The 16103-nt window shown below is 36.7% G+C and overlaps 3 protein-coding genes and 1 long non-coding RNA gene across 5 annotated transcripts; 1 reads left to right on the plus strand and 3 right to left on the minus strand.

The window, feature by feature from the left end:
- Nucleotides 1–347: 347 nt before the first annotated feature.
- Nucleotides 348–12136, minus strand: LOC135073313 (myosin-4-like). Its single transcript, XM_063967435.1, has 6 exons — nucleotides 11841–12136; nucleotides 11442–11629; nucleotides 11070–11209; nucleotides 9578–10991; nucleotides 7642–7788; nucleotides 348–758 (listed from the first exon to the last, which is right to left on the minus strand). The coding sequence occupies exons 1-6, from the start codon at nucleotides 11872–11874 to the stop codon at nucleotides 531–533; spliced, it is 2151 nt and encodes a 716-aa protein (XP_063823505.1). The 5' UTR covers nucleotides 11875–12136; the 3' UTR covers nucleotides 348–530.
- On the minus strand, nucleotides 8073–9173 carry LOC135073633 (uncharacterized). The gene is made up of 2 exons (XR_010257668.1): nucleotides 8543–9173; nucleotides 8073–8182 (listed from the first exon to the last, which is right to left on the minus strand). It is a non-coding gene; the product is annotated as an uncharacterized LOC135073633 (long non-coding RNA).
- A 553-nt stretch (nucleotides 12137–12689) lies between the features above and the next one.
- LOC135073315 (splicing factor 3A subunit 2) lies at nucleotides 12690–14111 on the minus strand. Its single transcript, XM_063967438.1, has 3 exons — nucleotides 13808–14111; nucleotides 13352–13615; nucleotides 12690–13100 (listed from the first exon to the last, which is right to left on the minus strand). The coding sequence occupies exons 1-3, from the start codon at nucleotides 13959–13961 to the stop codon at nucleotides 12733–12735; spliced, it is 786 nt and encodes a 261-aa protein (XP_063823508.1). The 5' UTR covers nucleotides 13962–14111; the 3' UTR covers nucleotides 12690–12732.
- A 273-nt stretch (nucleotides 14112–14384) lies between these two features.
- Nucleotides 14385–16092, plus strand: LOC135073316 (small ribosomal subunit protein eS10). Of its 2 annotated transcripts, none has more exons than XM_063967439.1 (4): nucleotides 14385–14478; nucleotides 14652–14864; nucleotides 15469–15715; nucleotides 16030–16092. In XM_063967439.1, exons 2-4 carry the CDS (start codon nucleotides 14665–14667, stop codon nucleotides 16063–16065), a joined length of 483 nt encoding a protein of 160 aa, XP_063823509.1. In that variant the 5' UTR covers nucleotides 14385–14478; nucleotides 14652–14664; the 3' UTR covers nucleotides 16066–16092. The 2 variants fall into 2 exon arrangements, with proteins under 2 accessions (XP_063823509.1, XP_063823510.1); XM_063967440.1 differs by having other exon boundaries at nucleotides 14432–14519.
- The last annotated feature ends 11 nt before the right edge of the window (nucleotides 16093–16103 follow it).

The following is a 16103-nucleotide window of genomic DNA, read 5'->3' on the forward strand; positions in this document are numbered from 1 at the left end:
TCCTTATCATCCTTCCTTCGACTAGGTATGGAAGGTAGGAAATATTGAATGAATATCATTATTACAGGATTTGGAGTGTTTAGGGATAATTCGTGTTGTGTGCTAATTGGTTAAATAATTAATTTACGATAGTCGCTTGTATCATGTTCTAATTGTACGTAGATTTGTCGCAATTTAACATAGCTGACGACATATAGTTTTTTTTTTATAAAATTCGGAAGAATTAGGTAGGACACATTCCATTCTTGTAGTTATCAATAATAATGCGTCTGTTAGGTATCGATTGTAGAGGAATTAAAAGGAATATTATACTTTTATGATTCATAAATTAATTATATTATTATTATGTTACTAACATACATTTAAAAAAACAGTAATTTAACAGGTTTCAGGATTACAATAATAAATAAGGTCTAAAATACAATCGAAACATCGTACTTATAAAACAGAATCCTAATGTAAATAACCGATGATAAATAAATGAACAAATCGAAAAACAATTTAGTATTTCAACATTTCTTTAAAAATTCTTAATGATTACGTTCACGTAACGGCGAAATAACGGTTTGGACGTTCTCTTTACCGATTTTAAGAGATTTGCGCAAAACTGAAGGGGATTTCGGTTTGGCCTGAACTTGATCCATATCCTTCTTCATCTTGTCGATTATAGAAGATTGTTTGGCCACCGTCATGCTCAATTCTTCATTTTCTTGACGGAGCAGCGACAACTCCACCACGAGAGACTGTTGATCTTGAATCTAAAAGGGAGAATAAATTGTTATTTTAAGTAACAATAATCACATTGGACAATATCAAATCGGTGATTAACAGACATCCCGACCAAATTAAAGGCCAACAAAAAGTCTGTAGTCTGCAGTCTAATGAAATTGATGTTTAATGGGAATTAATTATCGAAGTTTGAAGTCGTAGGCCTAAAGAGTAAAGAACCACATACACTACTTTTGGCATCAATGACAGATTTAATGCTCAACGAATAGAATAATACTATACTTCCTACATTATTTTTAACTTTACTACCTCCCTCGTCTTAGACTTAATTTGTATGAAGAATCTGTCAATCCAATGTACACACTTTCATAGTCCATACTGAGTAGCTCGACCTAACTATCGGCCAACTAAAAGACAAACTCCATGATTTCCGTCGTTGGCTAGCGCTGGGAGTGGTGGTGCTATCGCTTCTTACCAAATTACTGTAAATACTCTCACGGAATTATCGCCTTATTTAACCTAAAGTTTCTAAATCGATTAGTGTCATTTTCGTGTGCACGTGTGATATCAATACGTCAGTAAACTGAGTGAGACAATAAATAGTGACCTGTGGCCCTCTCGCTCCCGCACCGCATCTATCGGTCGTGACAGCGGGGTTACCTCACACCTCACCGCCAGGTCACAGGACAGCAATATATTTTTTTGCTCTCTCACACCTCTGGACTCAAAGGCTGCGCACCAGCACAATGGCGTTACAACACACACCACCAAACAAGTTCTCCGCCTCGGACACCAATATACCTACATCGATTGATAACGAACAATGCGAAGAGGTTGACTGGATTAGTGCCCGCAGACGTAAACAACCTTCTAATGTCAACATAACTCATCTTGAGGAAAGATTCAATGATCAACTTGCAATTTGGGACACCAAAATAACTGAATGCATCGGGTCTGCGGTGAGTTCTGCCTTGTCCACCGAGATGAATAAAATCTCATCTGTACTCGGAGAATTGAATAATAACATGACTAAACTCAATGCCGACAATGTAAACATAACCAAATCAATAAACGAAACTAATTCTCGGCTAGCTGATTTGGAGAAATCTCTGAGTTACTCACATGAGCGCCAGGACGTATTTGACGGCCGACTAAAATCAGTAGAAGACAAATTATCCGTCTCTGAGCACCTGGAGACACAGATGAACGCACTTGAACAGAAGCTCACAGCCATGGAACAAAATGCCAGGCAGTGCAATCTTGAAATCTGCAACATACCCGAGCGACGAGGTGAAAACCTCATTAGCATCGCAGAAAGTCTAGGCGGTGTCATTGCGTGCCCTATAAGGGCCTCGGACATTGTTTCTAGTCATCGTGTACCGCACGCCGACTCAAAAATCAAACGACCGAAGAATGTGATTGTCAAACTGACTAACAGAATGCTACGCGATAATGTCATCTCAGCGTGCCGGTCAACCAAGGGTTTGGACTCATCGAAGCTGTCTATAAGCGGGCCTCCGGCTACAATCTATGTGAACGAGCATTTGACAATCAACAACAAGCTGCTATTTCGCCAGTGCAGGGAAAATGCTAGAAAACAAGCATACAAATACGTGTGGGTCAAGCACGGTACTATCCTGGTACGAAAGTCGGACTCCTCCCCGGTTATTGCCATACGTACTTTGGCTGACATTTCAAAAATTAAGTGATAAGTTTTATCATAATGGTTGGTTATCTTTTTTTCTAATAAGTAAGACATTTGAAAAATCAAATGCTATGCATTGTTATAGTAACTCTTTCGCAATTTTCCTTAAAAAGTAAGACATTTTATAATTTAAGTGATGAGTATTATTTTAGTGACTGGTTTTCAATTCTCTTAACAAGTAAAAGTCTATTAAGTTATCGAGTATACCTAATAACATCTACTATTTTAACTTGGTACAAACATAATAATTGTTTACAAAATTATAGTGTAACTAATCAGAATAATAGGCATATAGTAATAGGTTTACTTTCTTCATGTTGTGACATAGGTGTGGCATCAGCTGTGATGCCTGATGATGTGAGTCTTAGGTTTTATTTGGTGTGGATTTTCTGTCAGATTGACGGTTTGACGTGCTCCTGGAAGCACAAAGTAATTTTGTCTGTCGAGCAACAAGTGTCACTTGGTATGTATAGTTATAACATCACAAGGGCTATTAAATCATTAAAACAATTTATTAGTCAGCTATTACTACTACCATATAGTGCAATATTTTTTTATAACGCCTATAAGTTACATTCTCTATGGGCACACTCAAAAATGATCTTAATTTTATCTGTACTTGTTGTAGAATTAAATAAACCACAATGCTTACTATTTAACTTTAATACAAAACATGTGCTATATTATTTTTGTAATACACAATACAGTGTAAATAAAATCATTTTAAATTATTCGCCTCTTATAGATGAATAGACACGCATTATCAGTTTTTTACCAAAACTGCCGAGGCATAAGGACGAAATTGCACACGCTTTATAATAATATATTATCTCATAACTATGACATCATTGTTTTAACAGAGACCTGGTTGCATGAGGATATTTCCGATGAGGAATTTATGGACAAACGTTATAGAGTATTTCGACATGACAGAGACCGAGCTGGTAGTGGTAGGCGCGACGGCGGCGGTGTGCTGGTGGCGGTGCGCCGCGAGCTCGCCGCGACGCCCTGCGCCCGCGCCGCCGCCGCCGCGTCCGGGGCGCGCTCGCCCCTAGTTGATCACGTACTTATCGAGTTGCGGACGCGCAACTACTGTTGTGTTCTTAGTGCCGCATACATCCCACCTAATCTGAGCTCGGATGTATATCTATCACACTTCAATTTTATCTCTCAAATATTAGAAAGCTCAGACGTAAATGAATTCATCATTACGGGCGATTATAATTTACCAACACTGGAGTGGCGAGACTGTGGAACATACTTGGAACCTATTATTTACAGTAATTATTGCTTACCAAATAAATATTTAATAAATCTTATGTCAACTTTGAACGGCTACCAAATTAATAAATACAGGAACTCAAGAAATAGAATACTGGACTTATTCATATCTAATATTAGTAACTCGCATGCTACAAGTGTGTCATTACCATTAGTACAACCGGATGAAAATCATCCTCCTTTTTATGTAATGTTGCCTATAAATAGTAACATCTCAACAATCTCCAAAAAATCAAGTATACAATTTAATTATATTAAAGCTAATTATGAATTGATTAATAAAGATATTTCTAATGTAGATTGGAACGGCTTATTCTCGGATAAAAATGCAGAAAGTGCGGTCTCGACATTTTATGAAAAAATTTATCACATAATTAAGGACCATGTTCCTACTAAAACAATAAAGTCATCTAATTTTCCAATTTGGTTCTCCCCAGCGCTAGTACACATCTTTAAAAATAAGAATAGCGCTTGGATCAAATGGAAAAAATACCATAACATATCAGACTACGAGACGTTTGCCTTATACAGATCTAGATTCAAAAAAGAGTCACATAAATGTTACACAGAATATATGAAGTCAGTTGAAAATAGTATCCATGACAATATGAAATACTTCTGGAGATATGTTAAGAATAGGAAAAGAACATCTGACATTCCCGATAGGGTGGCATATGGTGGTTCTACTGCTGACAATCCCCAGAAAATATGTCACCTGTTTTCATCTTTTTTTAAATCAGTTTTTGAACCATCGTGTGTTACAGATAGTTATGACATAAGCAATATTTATGACAACAACATTACATCGGATCTGACCATTAGTAATATATTCATCCCGGAAGAACTAGTACTGAAAGAACTTCGTATTTTAGACATCACAAAGGGCGCGGGAGTTGACAACATACCGCCGGTCTTTCTTAAATCTACTGCTTTGACCATCTCTCAGCCAGTACACTACATCTTTAACTTATGCTTGCGCGAGGGTGTTTTCCCTGTCATCTGGAAAGCCGCGCGTATAGTCCCTGTCTTTAAGAGCGGGAATAAAAGTGACGTTGAAAACTATCGGCCCATATCCATTTTGGCCACTCTGTCGAAGCTTTTCGAGAGGTTAGTTCATAACATAATTTATCCATCCTTGCATAATATTATAATACCACAACAACACGGTTTTATTAGAGGTCGATCTACTACTACAAATTTATTAATATATACAACATATCTATTTGAAAGTATGGATAATAACAAGCAAACTGATAGTGTCTACACAGACTTTCGGAAGGCATTCGACAGGGTGGACCATAAATTGCTACTGGATAAGATTGCTTATAATGGTATTCGCGGTAATCTATGGCGCTGGTTTAAGTCATATATAACAAATCGCACACAAAAGGTGGTTATAGGTGGCTACGAGTCTGATTTTGTGAATATAAGCTCTGGCGTCCCCCAGGGCTCTATTTTAGGCCCACTTCTCTTTACATTATTCTTAAATGACATAGATCACTGTTTTGAATTTTGCGACTTCCTGTTGTATGCAGATGATCTAAAAATTTTCCATATTATAGAAAACTATAATGATCACATTAAATTTCAATCTGATTTGAATCGCTTTTCTCACTATTGTGTAAACAACAAACTTAGCCTCAGTATTAACAAATGTAAAGTAATAATTTTCACTAAAAAGAAACAAGTTAGCAACTATGCATACAATCTAACAGGTGTTACTCTTGATGTTGTTAATTCCATCAGGGACTTAGGAGTAACACTAGACAGTAAACTCCATCTCGACCTACATGTAGATAATATAATTAATAAATCATTGAAGATGTATGGCTTTGTTATGCGCTCAAGCACACAATTTTTGCAACCTACAACCTTTTTGTGCCTTTACAACGCTCTAATTAGATCCCAACTTGAATACGCGGTATCCATTTGGGACCCGTTTTACCATAAATATGTTGACGCTCTGGAAATGGTTCAAAAAAAATTTTTACGTGCAATGCACTTCCGTTGCCGCCGCGGTAGACTACCATATGTTCAGCTCATTGATAGATACAAACTCCTAAGGCTCACAGACAGACGCAAGCAGCTAGGTGCCATGTTATTGTACGACCTGTGCCATAATAGATACGACTGTATTCCTATCATAGACAAATTGTATTACAGAGTTCCTACAAGGGCTCACTGCCGAAACCCATGTAAATTATTTGCAACCACTTGGTGCCGCACTAACGCGGGTAAGCGCTCACCATTGTATCGACTTGTTCACACATATAATCTACTCTTTAACACTATTGACATAATGGCAGAGAGGCCTAGTAAATTCAAAAAACTTCTAATAGAAACGCTTCGTGGCGCTGACTGACTGACTAATCGTAATGTCTTTATATTGCTTTGCAACTTTCGAAACATAACTTATGTGTCAAATCGTGAAACTGATATTATTAGTTAATCCTAAATAAGGTTGTTGCGATTCGCGGGGGCGGGTGGGCTTTACATGTGTGGTGACTCGTTTCAAAAGTGTTGATAGACATCACATTATCGACAAGTTCATGTACGCGTGCACGCACGGGTCAGGCTCGCCCGCCTTCGTGGGTTGCAGGAACTATAAATGAACGTACCTGTGTCACAGCATGGTCGGACCTCGATATTAATTAATTAATTGAAAATTATACGATTAGGTACTAAATATTGTGAATGGCTTGAGGGAGTCGAGCTGCCTAGGGCGGGAATTGAACCCACGATTGGGCGGTTCGATTTTTTCTAGTTATTTATAATTTTCAAATTAGTTTGAGATGCGACTCTTAACGCTAAAAATTAAATAACTAGGTACTAAATAATTCTCACTATACTTACCTGAATCTGTTAATATGCCTACACTCTGTTGTTACTAACCTAAATACTTAAATTAATATTAAAGAAAAAAAAAAATCAAAAATGCAGTCAGTGCGATGGCACATCGGACTATACACTTTTGTTGCAGAATATCATTTAAATATTTGTTGGTATGATGGATGTGGTTGTCTACATGCGATTTTTGCCGCAAAATGGCATTTAGACAGCCGCAGAAGATGCCACAGTGTCTCCTTCGATGTGCTACCGCCTGTACCTACGTAATAAGTGTTTACTACGACCACTCTCAACACAAGTTTAATTAACTGTTTTATCTAAACTGTGGTAAATGATGCTGGTGTTGAATTTAGATAATATTGGTATATTATTACTATTTATTTGCTACTGTACTTCAATACTGTTTTTTTACCCAAATAAATAAATAAATAAATAAATGATCCATCCAGATCTAGACTGACGACTAGAAGACTAGGCGTAGACCACCGATGTTTAGTTGGCCGATAGTTGTGCCCGATTTTAATTTGTATGAAGAATCGGCCAAATCAAATCGGTGTAATGTGCGCACTTCGGAAGTGCGCGCCACTTCCATACATGCCCGTACTGATCAACTGCCCGACTAAACTAGCGGCCGATGAAAAATCGATGGTCTGCGCCTAGGCCAGCGGTTCCCAAACTTATTTTGTCTACTGCCCGCTTTGAGAATAAATTCTTTTTAGCGCCCCCATTTGTAGTCGAGTGTCGAGTGCTCAGTCGGTGTCTAAGAGTCCTCCTAGTAAATGACGCCTCCCAAGCCTCAACACAACGTCCCGATTTTTTTTCTGGGTCTCTTACCGCCCCCCTTAAACTCTCCTGTGCTTTGTCTCAGATCTGTGCAACCTCTGTCAACTGCTATGTCTCAGATCTAAGACAAGACTACTTTGTCATTTTGAAACATCATTTGAAAACCGTAGCAGTTGGGGGTGCAGTTTTGCGCGGCTCAATAGCACGCCAAAGGTTAAGCCTGCAGCGCCCACAAGGGGCCGTTATCACCCACTTTGGGAAAGACTGGCCTTGGCTAAAACTAAATAAAAACAAACCTGATTCTGGAAGCGCTGGTTGTCTGCCTCCAGACGCGCCACCTCGTTGGCGGCGTGCGCCAGCAGCGCGCGCGCCTGCTCCGCCGCCGCCGCCGCCTGCCCCGCGTGCTCCGTCGCCAGCTCGCACAGCAGGCGCTTGTTCTCCACCTAGTCACAATCATCGTCATCAGGTCATTTAAACCCGTTTTCACCATCAATCCTTAACTTTTAGGTGACCCCTATGCACATAACAGGAATTTTATTTTCATAGGGGAGTATTTCTCAAAAAAAATGTACGTAACGAAACGGTAGTAACGAAATAGTAAGGCCATAAGGCTTGTTATACATTGGCGAAATATTGTGAATGCTCTTCATTTATTCAATTCGAAATATTTGTAAGTATGCACCCAAATACGGGGTAATATTAAGGGGTTGGAAATAAAATAAGGGAGTAATCATTCATACTATTTTAATAAAATTATTTTTGTTCCATCATGTTTATCCATTTTGAGTCGTTCTCTGTAAGCTTTTTGCCTTTCGGCATTGGTTTTTGGCGGCATTCCTAAAAAAACAAAAGAAGTAATCACATAAAAACGTAATCTAAATGATTTGATTATTTTTTGCTGGTGGCACTTCTGTAAAGCAGATAGTATCCAATCCTTTTGTTATTGACGCTCTATATTTTTTGAAATAAATTAAGTAGTGAATATTACTATGCTTAGTCAGGTAATAACAGTATACACTCAGCATTATGTTGTACTTTTTCGTAACGTAACGAAATTCGTAAAAAACGTAACGAAATATTAGACAAAATGAGATCAGACACAAGTATTTTTTTGATAAAAGCTGTTACAGCAAATATAAAAGCTTACTAAATGTTCGTACCACACGTATTACAAAAAATGGTTAAATGAAGACTTACCGTTCTATATAAAATCGCTGATTTTACTTCCTGTTACGAAAAAGTAATCCCACAAAACACACACGTTTTCACTAATTTTCGCGATAGATGTAATGGCGGAGACGTCAGGCCAACAGCCATTCAGAGTGCAGCTATTGATGTCCGTGTAAAATAAATACGGTATTGTTCAGAAACCATGGGAAAGTAGAAATAAATCGTAACTAAAGAGTAAATAACGAAATAGTAAATGAGAGCGACTCATTTTGTTTTTTTGCTTTAAATTGCCAATTCATTATGACACCCCATAGAAAATCAATTTGATACAGAAACTGCGATTACTGTAGAACGATAATACAAAGAAATTTATAATAATTTAGTTACGTATCGCATTTTATGAAACAAAAATACATGAAAAAGCTAGGGTGGCAAACAGGTTTTTGTATGAAAGGTAAAAAAGGACTATTTTTAAAATATCTAAATATTTGGTAATAAGTAGGATTATAGCTATAATTCTTCGTTATCTTAAAGATTAATATTCATCCTTCAAAATTGTGTGTGTTTTTTTTGTGTGATGATTTATAAATATAAAACTTTTGAACTGTTTCAAAGCACACTTTTTTTTTTTCAAAATGTACATTTTTTTTGAGAAATACTCAGGGGTCACTTAAAAATTAGGAATTGATGGTGAGAACAGGCATTAGTCTTCACTTCAAGAGCACGACCAGAGGCAAATGGAAGATTTGGTCTACACTCCCCACGTTGGCCAAACGGGTTTGGGGAGGCACTCACAATACAATGTTCCAATCAGAATAGGATATCGATCGATACAGCCGATCAGAATAAGGTTGGTTCTGACATAGCGATAATCGCGCGGTTCTCATTTTACATCAAACCATAACCGTAAAAGTTTATCGCGCGTGTATAAACCCGACCTTAGAAGAGCAGGAATTAGCAACCTCCACCTTATGTAAGATTTTCTCAATCAGAAAGGGAGACCGACTCCCGATCCGACAGTTTCCAAACAGTAAACGCGGGTGAAGATAAAAGAATACAAACCTCGTCGCGAAGCTGCTGGATTTGAGAATTCGACTCCTTTTTCAAGAGCTCCACATCCTCGATCAGTTCGTTTTTGATAGACCCAAGCTCGCGATACGCTTCCTTCTCCACATTCTGTAAACTCTCTATCAAAGTCACGTTATGCTCCATGATACGGTTGTGTTCTTTGGCTAGGGCTGCTTTGGATTTTAAGATATTAACGAGAGCCTCTTTGTATTCATTACATTCTAATACAGTGTTATTTAAAGTGTTTTTATATTGTGCCAGCTCATTTTCAAGCTGATCTTTGGCATCATTGAGAGTTTGAACTGTATTTTCTAAATGTTCCAATTCGTTGTCAGACTCCCTCAGCCGCATTGTTAGAACTTGTACAATATCCCTGGTTACTGAGAGCGACATTTCAAATCTACTTTTCTCTTTTGCAGCCTTATCGATTTCAACAGTCAATTTATTTATCTCATTTTCAAAGTCAATGTGTTTAGTTTTAATTTCTTCTTTCAAGTCATTTATTTCTTTAATTTTGTCCTCTTTTTCGGTTTTCAAACAGTCATATTCACTTTTAATACTGCTTAATTTTTGCTGTAGCATTAAATTTTCTTCTTCAGCATGATTAAGGCTATATTTCAAATCTCTGGTTTCTTTTTCTAAATACTGTATTTTACTTTGCTGCTTCGCCCAATGATCTTGGATATTGCGGGTGCGTTCTTCAAATTGTATCTCACACAGCCTAAGTTTTTCTTCAGCAGCTTCATTAATTTGTTCTAGTTTAGCCGCAAATTCACGTTCTTTGGCTTCTAACTGATCTTGCAGGTCCTGAATTTCTTCAGTTTTTTCTTTTACTAATTGTGTCTTGATTGAATCTATTAAATCATTGTATTCGTACTTGATTCTTTCTTGATCGATTTTGTGTTTATTTATAATCACTTGTTTTTCTTCCTCCGCTTTAGTTTTTAAAGTTTCTAGTTCTACTTTATATTCCCGGCGAATACTTTCATTAGCTTCAAGTGCAAGTGCATGATGCCCCTTTACCATTTCCAGCCTTTGGCGTGTTTCCTCTAGATTTGATTCCATGTTAGTCAGCTTTTCTTGCAAATCTTTGCACAAACTGTCTCTGATAGTAATTACCTCTTCCAGAGACGATAATTCTACTTGCTTGTTACTTACTTCTTGTTCCAATTTATCGCATTGTAATTCCAATTCTAATATAGTTTTCTTGAAATTTTCAACATCTCTGCTAAATTCCTTATTACCATCTGATTTATTGTCAGATTTTTCCAAGTGCATGTCTTCCAATTTAGTTGTAATATTATTGACTGGATTTTTGGTAGAATTAATTTGAGCTTGGAGTCGGGCTATTTCAGTTTTCAGTTCTTCAATGTGTTTATTGTGTTCCAATATGGTATGATTTTTGTTTCTGAAAATTAAAAATAAATAAGTTCACTAATGTAATAACAACTTTAAAATAGTAAATGATTATTAAGATTCTTCTTACCTGATTTCGACTTCTTGAGCTTTAACAACATCATCACTGATTTTGTTGATTTGTTTTTTCTCATTCCCATTTTTAGTCGGATTTTGCTTTTTGAGGCTACTTGTAACTTTTGAAGCTGTATGGGATTTTACTGGTTTTGGCTGGAAAATAATGGTAACATACATAAATAATTTGATATTATGACTCATTATCTCAAGAACTGGCTTAATTATTATGTTAAAATTTATATCAAGTATTTATCCCTTAAATTTCCATAATTAATCTTGGATCAATATTAGCTTTATGGGAGTACTGGTCAACAAGTATGGTTTGGTGAAGCAAACGCTAGTCATTAATAAAAAAATAATAAAGAAATAAATAATAAAAACTTACCGTAACAAATGATTTAACGCTGGGGGTAGAACTGCATAGAGATCTGGTGTCCGTGTTGGTTTTAGTTGATAAAGTGCTAAGTGGAGGATTCTTCTTTACTTTTGAGGCTACTGGTTGTGTTTTGGCAATACATTTTGTTTGGTTTTCATTTTCTTGGATCTTTGGTTTATTTTGGGTTTTGGGTACAGCTGAAAAAAGGATAGTTATGTTTATCTTTTTGATGTAGCTATTATTCAAACGGTTATAAAGTTGATATTATTTTTAGAATTTTGATATCCAAAAAATTTCTAAACAATAAAAATAACTAACTAACGGTCGATCGCTTTATTAATCTAAGGGTCGATCAAAGAAAAATAGTAGCCCAGCTGATTATAGAAAAACAACAGAAAAATAACTTACCCACTGGTTCAAAACGTTTAGCTTTCGAGAACATGATCAAATTAACTATAAATTAAATATTTTTAAAATAAAAACATACGCTCTAATTAACGTCTAACTAAAAGTATTTTTGATGAACAAGCACAGCGTTCTCCTATGAAATCGCGCGCGAAAATGATTTTTTTTGACGGTCGCTTCAATCCCGACGTTACAAGAAGGGCGATTATTGTTAATAATAATACACACCATTCATTGTATTCATTGTGTTGAAAATAACGAACCATTGAATAGGGAGGCAAAACGACCGTTACAAAAAGTCAACAACTGCGTTCCGTTTCACTGCGTATGACAATCATTCTACTGTTGTCCTGTAAAACTATTATAAAATTCAGCAGCTGCTTTCATAATTTTAGTTAACTCAGATAAACGTTTAGGTGAGAAAATGTATCATACATCGTCATAAATAAATTATTGCTTCTATTTTATGTGATTTAAGTGCCATCCGTCACATAACCATAAGCCAAAGGTCGCGGGTTCGATTCTAGCTACTTGCTTCTTATAACTAGATGGCGCTAAATAGGAATATCATTATTTTTCACAATAACCCACATTTTTGTGGTAGGTGAATTTGCATCTATCTAACTTCCTATTACAAAGTTACTCTATGTATGTATTTAGTCTCTATCTCTATCTTATTAAATCAACATACTTCTCGATGTTAACTACACAATATGTTTTTGGTTAATTTTCATTTATCATAGAAAGTTCAAACTTTCAATCTAATCCAAATTACGAAACTACTATTTATTACAAACAGATGATTGTGAGAATTTTATGATATGAAAGAAGAAATGATGAAGTAAAAAAATATTCCTTTTATTATAAGATTTATTTTTACCTTACACTCACTTAACTACATTGAAGGTGGGGGTGGGGGTACTGGTAATAAGGGGGGAGGCGGCGGCACACCCATCATGGGCGCCCCAGGAGGGGGCGGCAGCCGCATGCCGTGACCCTCCCACATCTTAGGTGGTGGGGGAGGCATGCGTAACGGTTCTATTTTAAACGCAAACTGCAAGAAAAACTGCTTCGTATCCTTGTTCCAGTGAGTCCAAAACTTTGAATCATGCTTCTCCACTTCTCTGCTTGGCACCTTGAATGCGATTGTTTCATACGGCTCAGCAGCAAAGAGCAAGTATTGCCATCTGCGGTCTGGAGGTTCGATTTTTTGTTCATAAGCTGACATGAAACGATGCCTTGGCTGCACACCTTCAGCAATTTCTAAAAAACAAATTGGTATATTGTACACTTTTTCATACACTACACTTATGATATGCCTTATGATAAAAACATGACAAAGTAATCAAGTTATGGTTATTTTACTATGTTTCTGAATCCTCAAAAGGTAGTTTCGGAAAACCTGAAGTGATACTAGTTTACAATTAGAGTATTCCATTAAATTAATATATCATCAAAACTATTTTCAATTATCAAACATGATTTTCATATTGGGTAATTAAATTAATTGTTACCTGGGTAGTCAACTTGAAAGAGTAAGCTTTGTTGTCCATTTTCCGGGTCTTTTTGTTTAGTAACTCTGTAACCGGGCCTTCCAATTTTAACAAACTTCTTGGGTTCTATCCTTGGCTTTTCAGGGGCCAGTTGCTGAGGAGCTTCCTTGGCCTCCTTGGCCGCCCTGCGCGCGAGGTTGGCTTGATGTTTCTTGCCCTGAGTGTGGGCCAAGTAACTGCCCTCATTGTTGTGGAGTGTCAGACAAAGTTTACATTCATATGAGCCTGTGAAAAAAACATTTGTAAAATATGCGTAGTTATATCTTTCTATATTCATAAAAGATTCAATTATTCAATGTGTATCACTTTAATGTGGACCACAAATACCTAAAGTACAAAATCAACAGTGATACTACATCATAACCAAAGAGGTATAGAAAATTTAAAATTAGTGTAGAACGATTAAAGGATATTTACCTAAATGATTTTTCATAAAATAGGGATCCTTATTTAGGTCTATAGTTTCCAAGGCAAGCTGGCGGAGCCTCTCGCGCCGGTCCCTGTTGCTTTCGGACCATGACGCCACACCACCACCACCGGTTTTGCCACCCGGTCTATTTTGGAAATCCATATCAAATGCTTATAGTCAGTTATTTTAAAAACCTAAAGCTAGAGTCGATTCTTTAAAACATTGTAATAGAATTAAATCGAAGAACAATAAAGTTTTTAAGTTCGCCCAAATATACGCAAACAGCAGACAACGCAAACGCAACGTGAATGACATTGACATTTTGTTTTTTTTCTTCTTCTTTTTTGATGATGTTGGCAATACACGTTGAGGTCGACTTGATTTGTGCCATTTATTTAGTTTTTTTTTTAATGACGTTTGCCCCCTAGAGAACTTGCACTTGATCGAATCGAAAATCGAATCTGGTTCCCACTCGAACTCCCAAGTACGAATGCAACAATAGTATCAATCAACGCATAACCAACTTCAGTAAGTAACTTTTTAAGATAGTTAACCAATAACCTATTGCTACCGGTGCAAGTTACCGGCACTGCTAGGCACATCACTATTGAAATTGTCAAAACTACAATCACTGGTTTTTGACGTTTTCTTTCTTTTCTATTGTCAAAGTTGCCGAAAGGTACATATCCGAGTGAAATCTTTATTTATCTTACAAATCGTGTAATTATTCCACCATATATCAAGATAATTTAATGTTTAATTCTATGTGGAACTGTGAAAAATCTATATTTAAGTAATAGTATTGAAAATTTTGGTATAACCTGTAAGTGCAAGTTTCGTGTTGTTTTTCAGGTACAGACTCAAGATGTTGATGCCAAAACAAAATCGTGTTGCTATCTATGAGTACCTCTTCAAAGAGGGAGTCATGGTAGCTAAAAAAGACTATCATGCTCCAAAACACCCTGATCTGGAGAAAATTCCTAACCTCCAAGTGATCAAAGCTATGCAGTCCCTGAAATCCAGAGGTTATGTTAAGGAACAGTTTGCATGGAGGCATTTTTACTGGTATGTACATATTTATTTGACTAAATACAAAAAGTTCATCATTTACATCTTACATAGATTTGTTTACTCTAAGGTTGTTTCTATGTAAAATACATTAGTCTTAATCTTGTCATTAGCAATTAGCCTCTTGCCTCATAAATACCACAATATAATTCATTATAAATTACATAAATAGTACTGTGTTTATAGAATTCAAATTTTGTTGGTTGTAACCGAAGTTCAATTCTCAATTTTATGTAAACTAGCTGATAGGTAGTCTACTCATTTAATTTTTGTTTGGGAAATATTAGAAAATAGCATTATTTTATTGAAGAAGGAGCACCTATTACAGGCCTGTGATACAAAAATACCACATGAAAATTAACTTTTGTTTTATAAAGAAGAAAGTAAAAGTATTTATTTGATGCAAGTATAAAATAAAATAACTACCAATACTAAAGGGTACAAGCACCAAAATACTACCTATTACTAATGCATGACAGTGTTTATTTACGTTTGTGTCTCAGCTGGTACGTTATTCCTGCTAAATGCAACGTGTCTTGATATGTGCATTATGTAGATTTAAAGAAATCTATTTAATATCAAAATGTATATGTAATTTCAGGTACCTGACCAACGAGGGCATTGAATACCTGAGAATCTTCCTGCACCTGCCTCCTGAAATCGTACCAGCGACACTGAAACGCTCCGTGAGGACAGAGACCGTCCGCCGTGGAGCCGTCGGCAGGCCCGAGGGCCCCGCCCGCTCGGCTGAAGACCGCTCAGCGTACCGCCGCGCCCCTACTGCCCCTGGTGGAGGAGCTCATGACAAGAAAGCTGACGTCGGCCCTGGCTCATCTGAAGTCGAATTTGTGAGTATAGATGACCCACGCTGAACTGTCCCACCAAACTCAATGACAGGGGGGCGCTACCATCGTTCAACAATATGGTTTCCAACATGGCAAAAATCGGAACCAGCGATCCGGTATTGACGGTGGCGCCCCACTGTCAATGTCATGCATAGGACAGTTCAGTATTTTGGAACTATATACTATTTTGTCAATCATTGCAAATCATTAAACTAGATTTCATTCAATTTCGTTGTACTGTTCATTTACATTCAATATTATTGTTAATATAATGTATGCTGAAGAATCTTACTTATACCAACTTTTTTTTGTTGCAGAGAGGAGGATACGGACGCGGCAGGCCTGCACCTTAATTTAAGCTAATAAAAAATATGTATTAACATATTTCTTT

This window comes from Ostrinia nubilalis, chromosome 7, assembly GCF_963855985.1.
Source record: "Ostrinia nubilalis chromosome 7, ilOstNubi1.1, whole genome shotgun sequence".
Taxonomy (NCBI): domain Eukaryota; kingdom Metazoa; phylum Arthropoda; class Insecta; order Lepidoptera; family Crambidae; genus Ostrinia; species Ostrinia nubilalis.

Coding starts and splice junctions, on each gene's coding strand:
- LOC135073316 (XM_063967439.1), top strand. CDS start 14,665: ATGTTGATGCCAAAACAAAATCGTGTTGCTATCTATGAGTACCTCTTC. Junction 14,865..15,468: donor GCATGGAGGCATTTTTACTG/GTATGTACATAT, acceptor ATGTAATTTCAG/GTACCTGACCAACGAGGGCA. Junction 15,716..16,029: donor GCTCATCTGAAGTCGAATTT/GTGAGTATAGAT, acceptor TTTTTGTTGCAG/AGAGGAGGATACGGACGCGG.
- LOC135073315 (XM_063967438.1), bottom strand. CDS start 13,961: ATGGATTTCCAAAATAGACCGGGTGGCAAAACCGGTGGTGGTGGTGTG. Junction 13,616..13,807: donor TTTTATGAAAAATCATTTAG/GTAAATATCCTT, acceptor TTTTTTTCACAG/GCTCATATGAATGTAAACTT. Junction 13,101..13,351: donor CTTTCAAGTTGACTACCCAG/GTAACAATTAAT, acceptor TTTGTTTTTTAG/AAATTGCTGAAGGTGTGCAG.
- LOC135073313 (XM_063967435.1), bottom strand. CDS start 11,874: ATGTTCTCGAAAGCTAAACGTTTTGAACCAGTGG. Junction 11,630..11,840: donor TAAACGTTTTGAACCAGTGG/GTAAGTTATTTT, acceptor TCCTTTTTTCAG/CTGTACCCAAAACCCAAAAT. Junction 759..7,641: donor ACCAGCGCTTCCAGAATCAG/GTTTGTTTTTAT, acceptor TCTCCCTTTTAG/ATTCAAGATCAACAGTCTCT.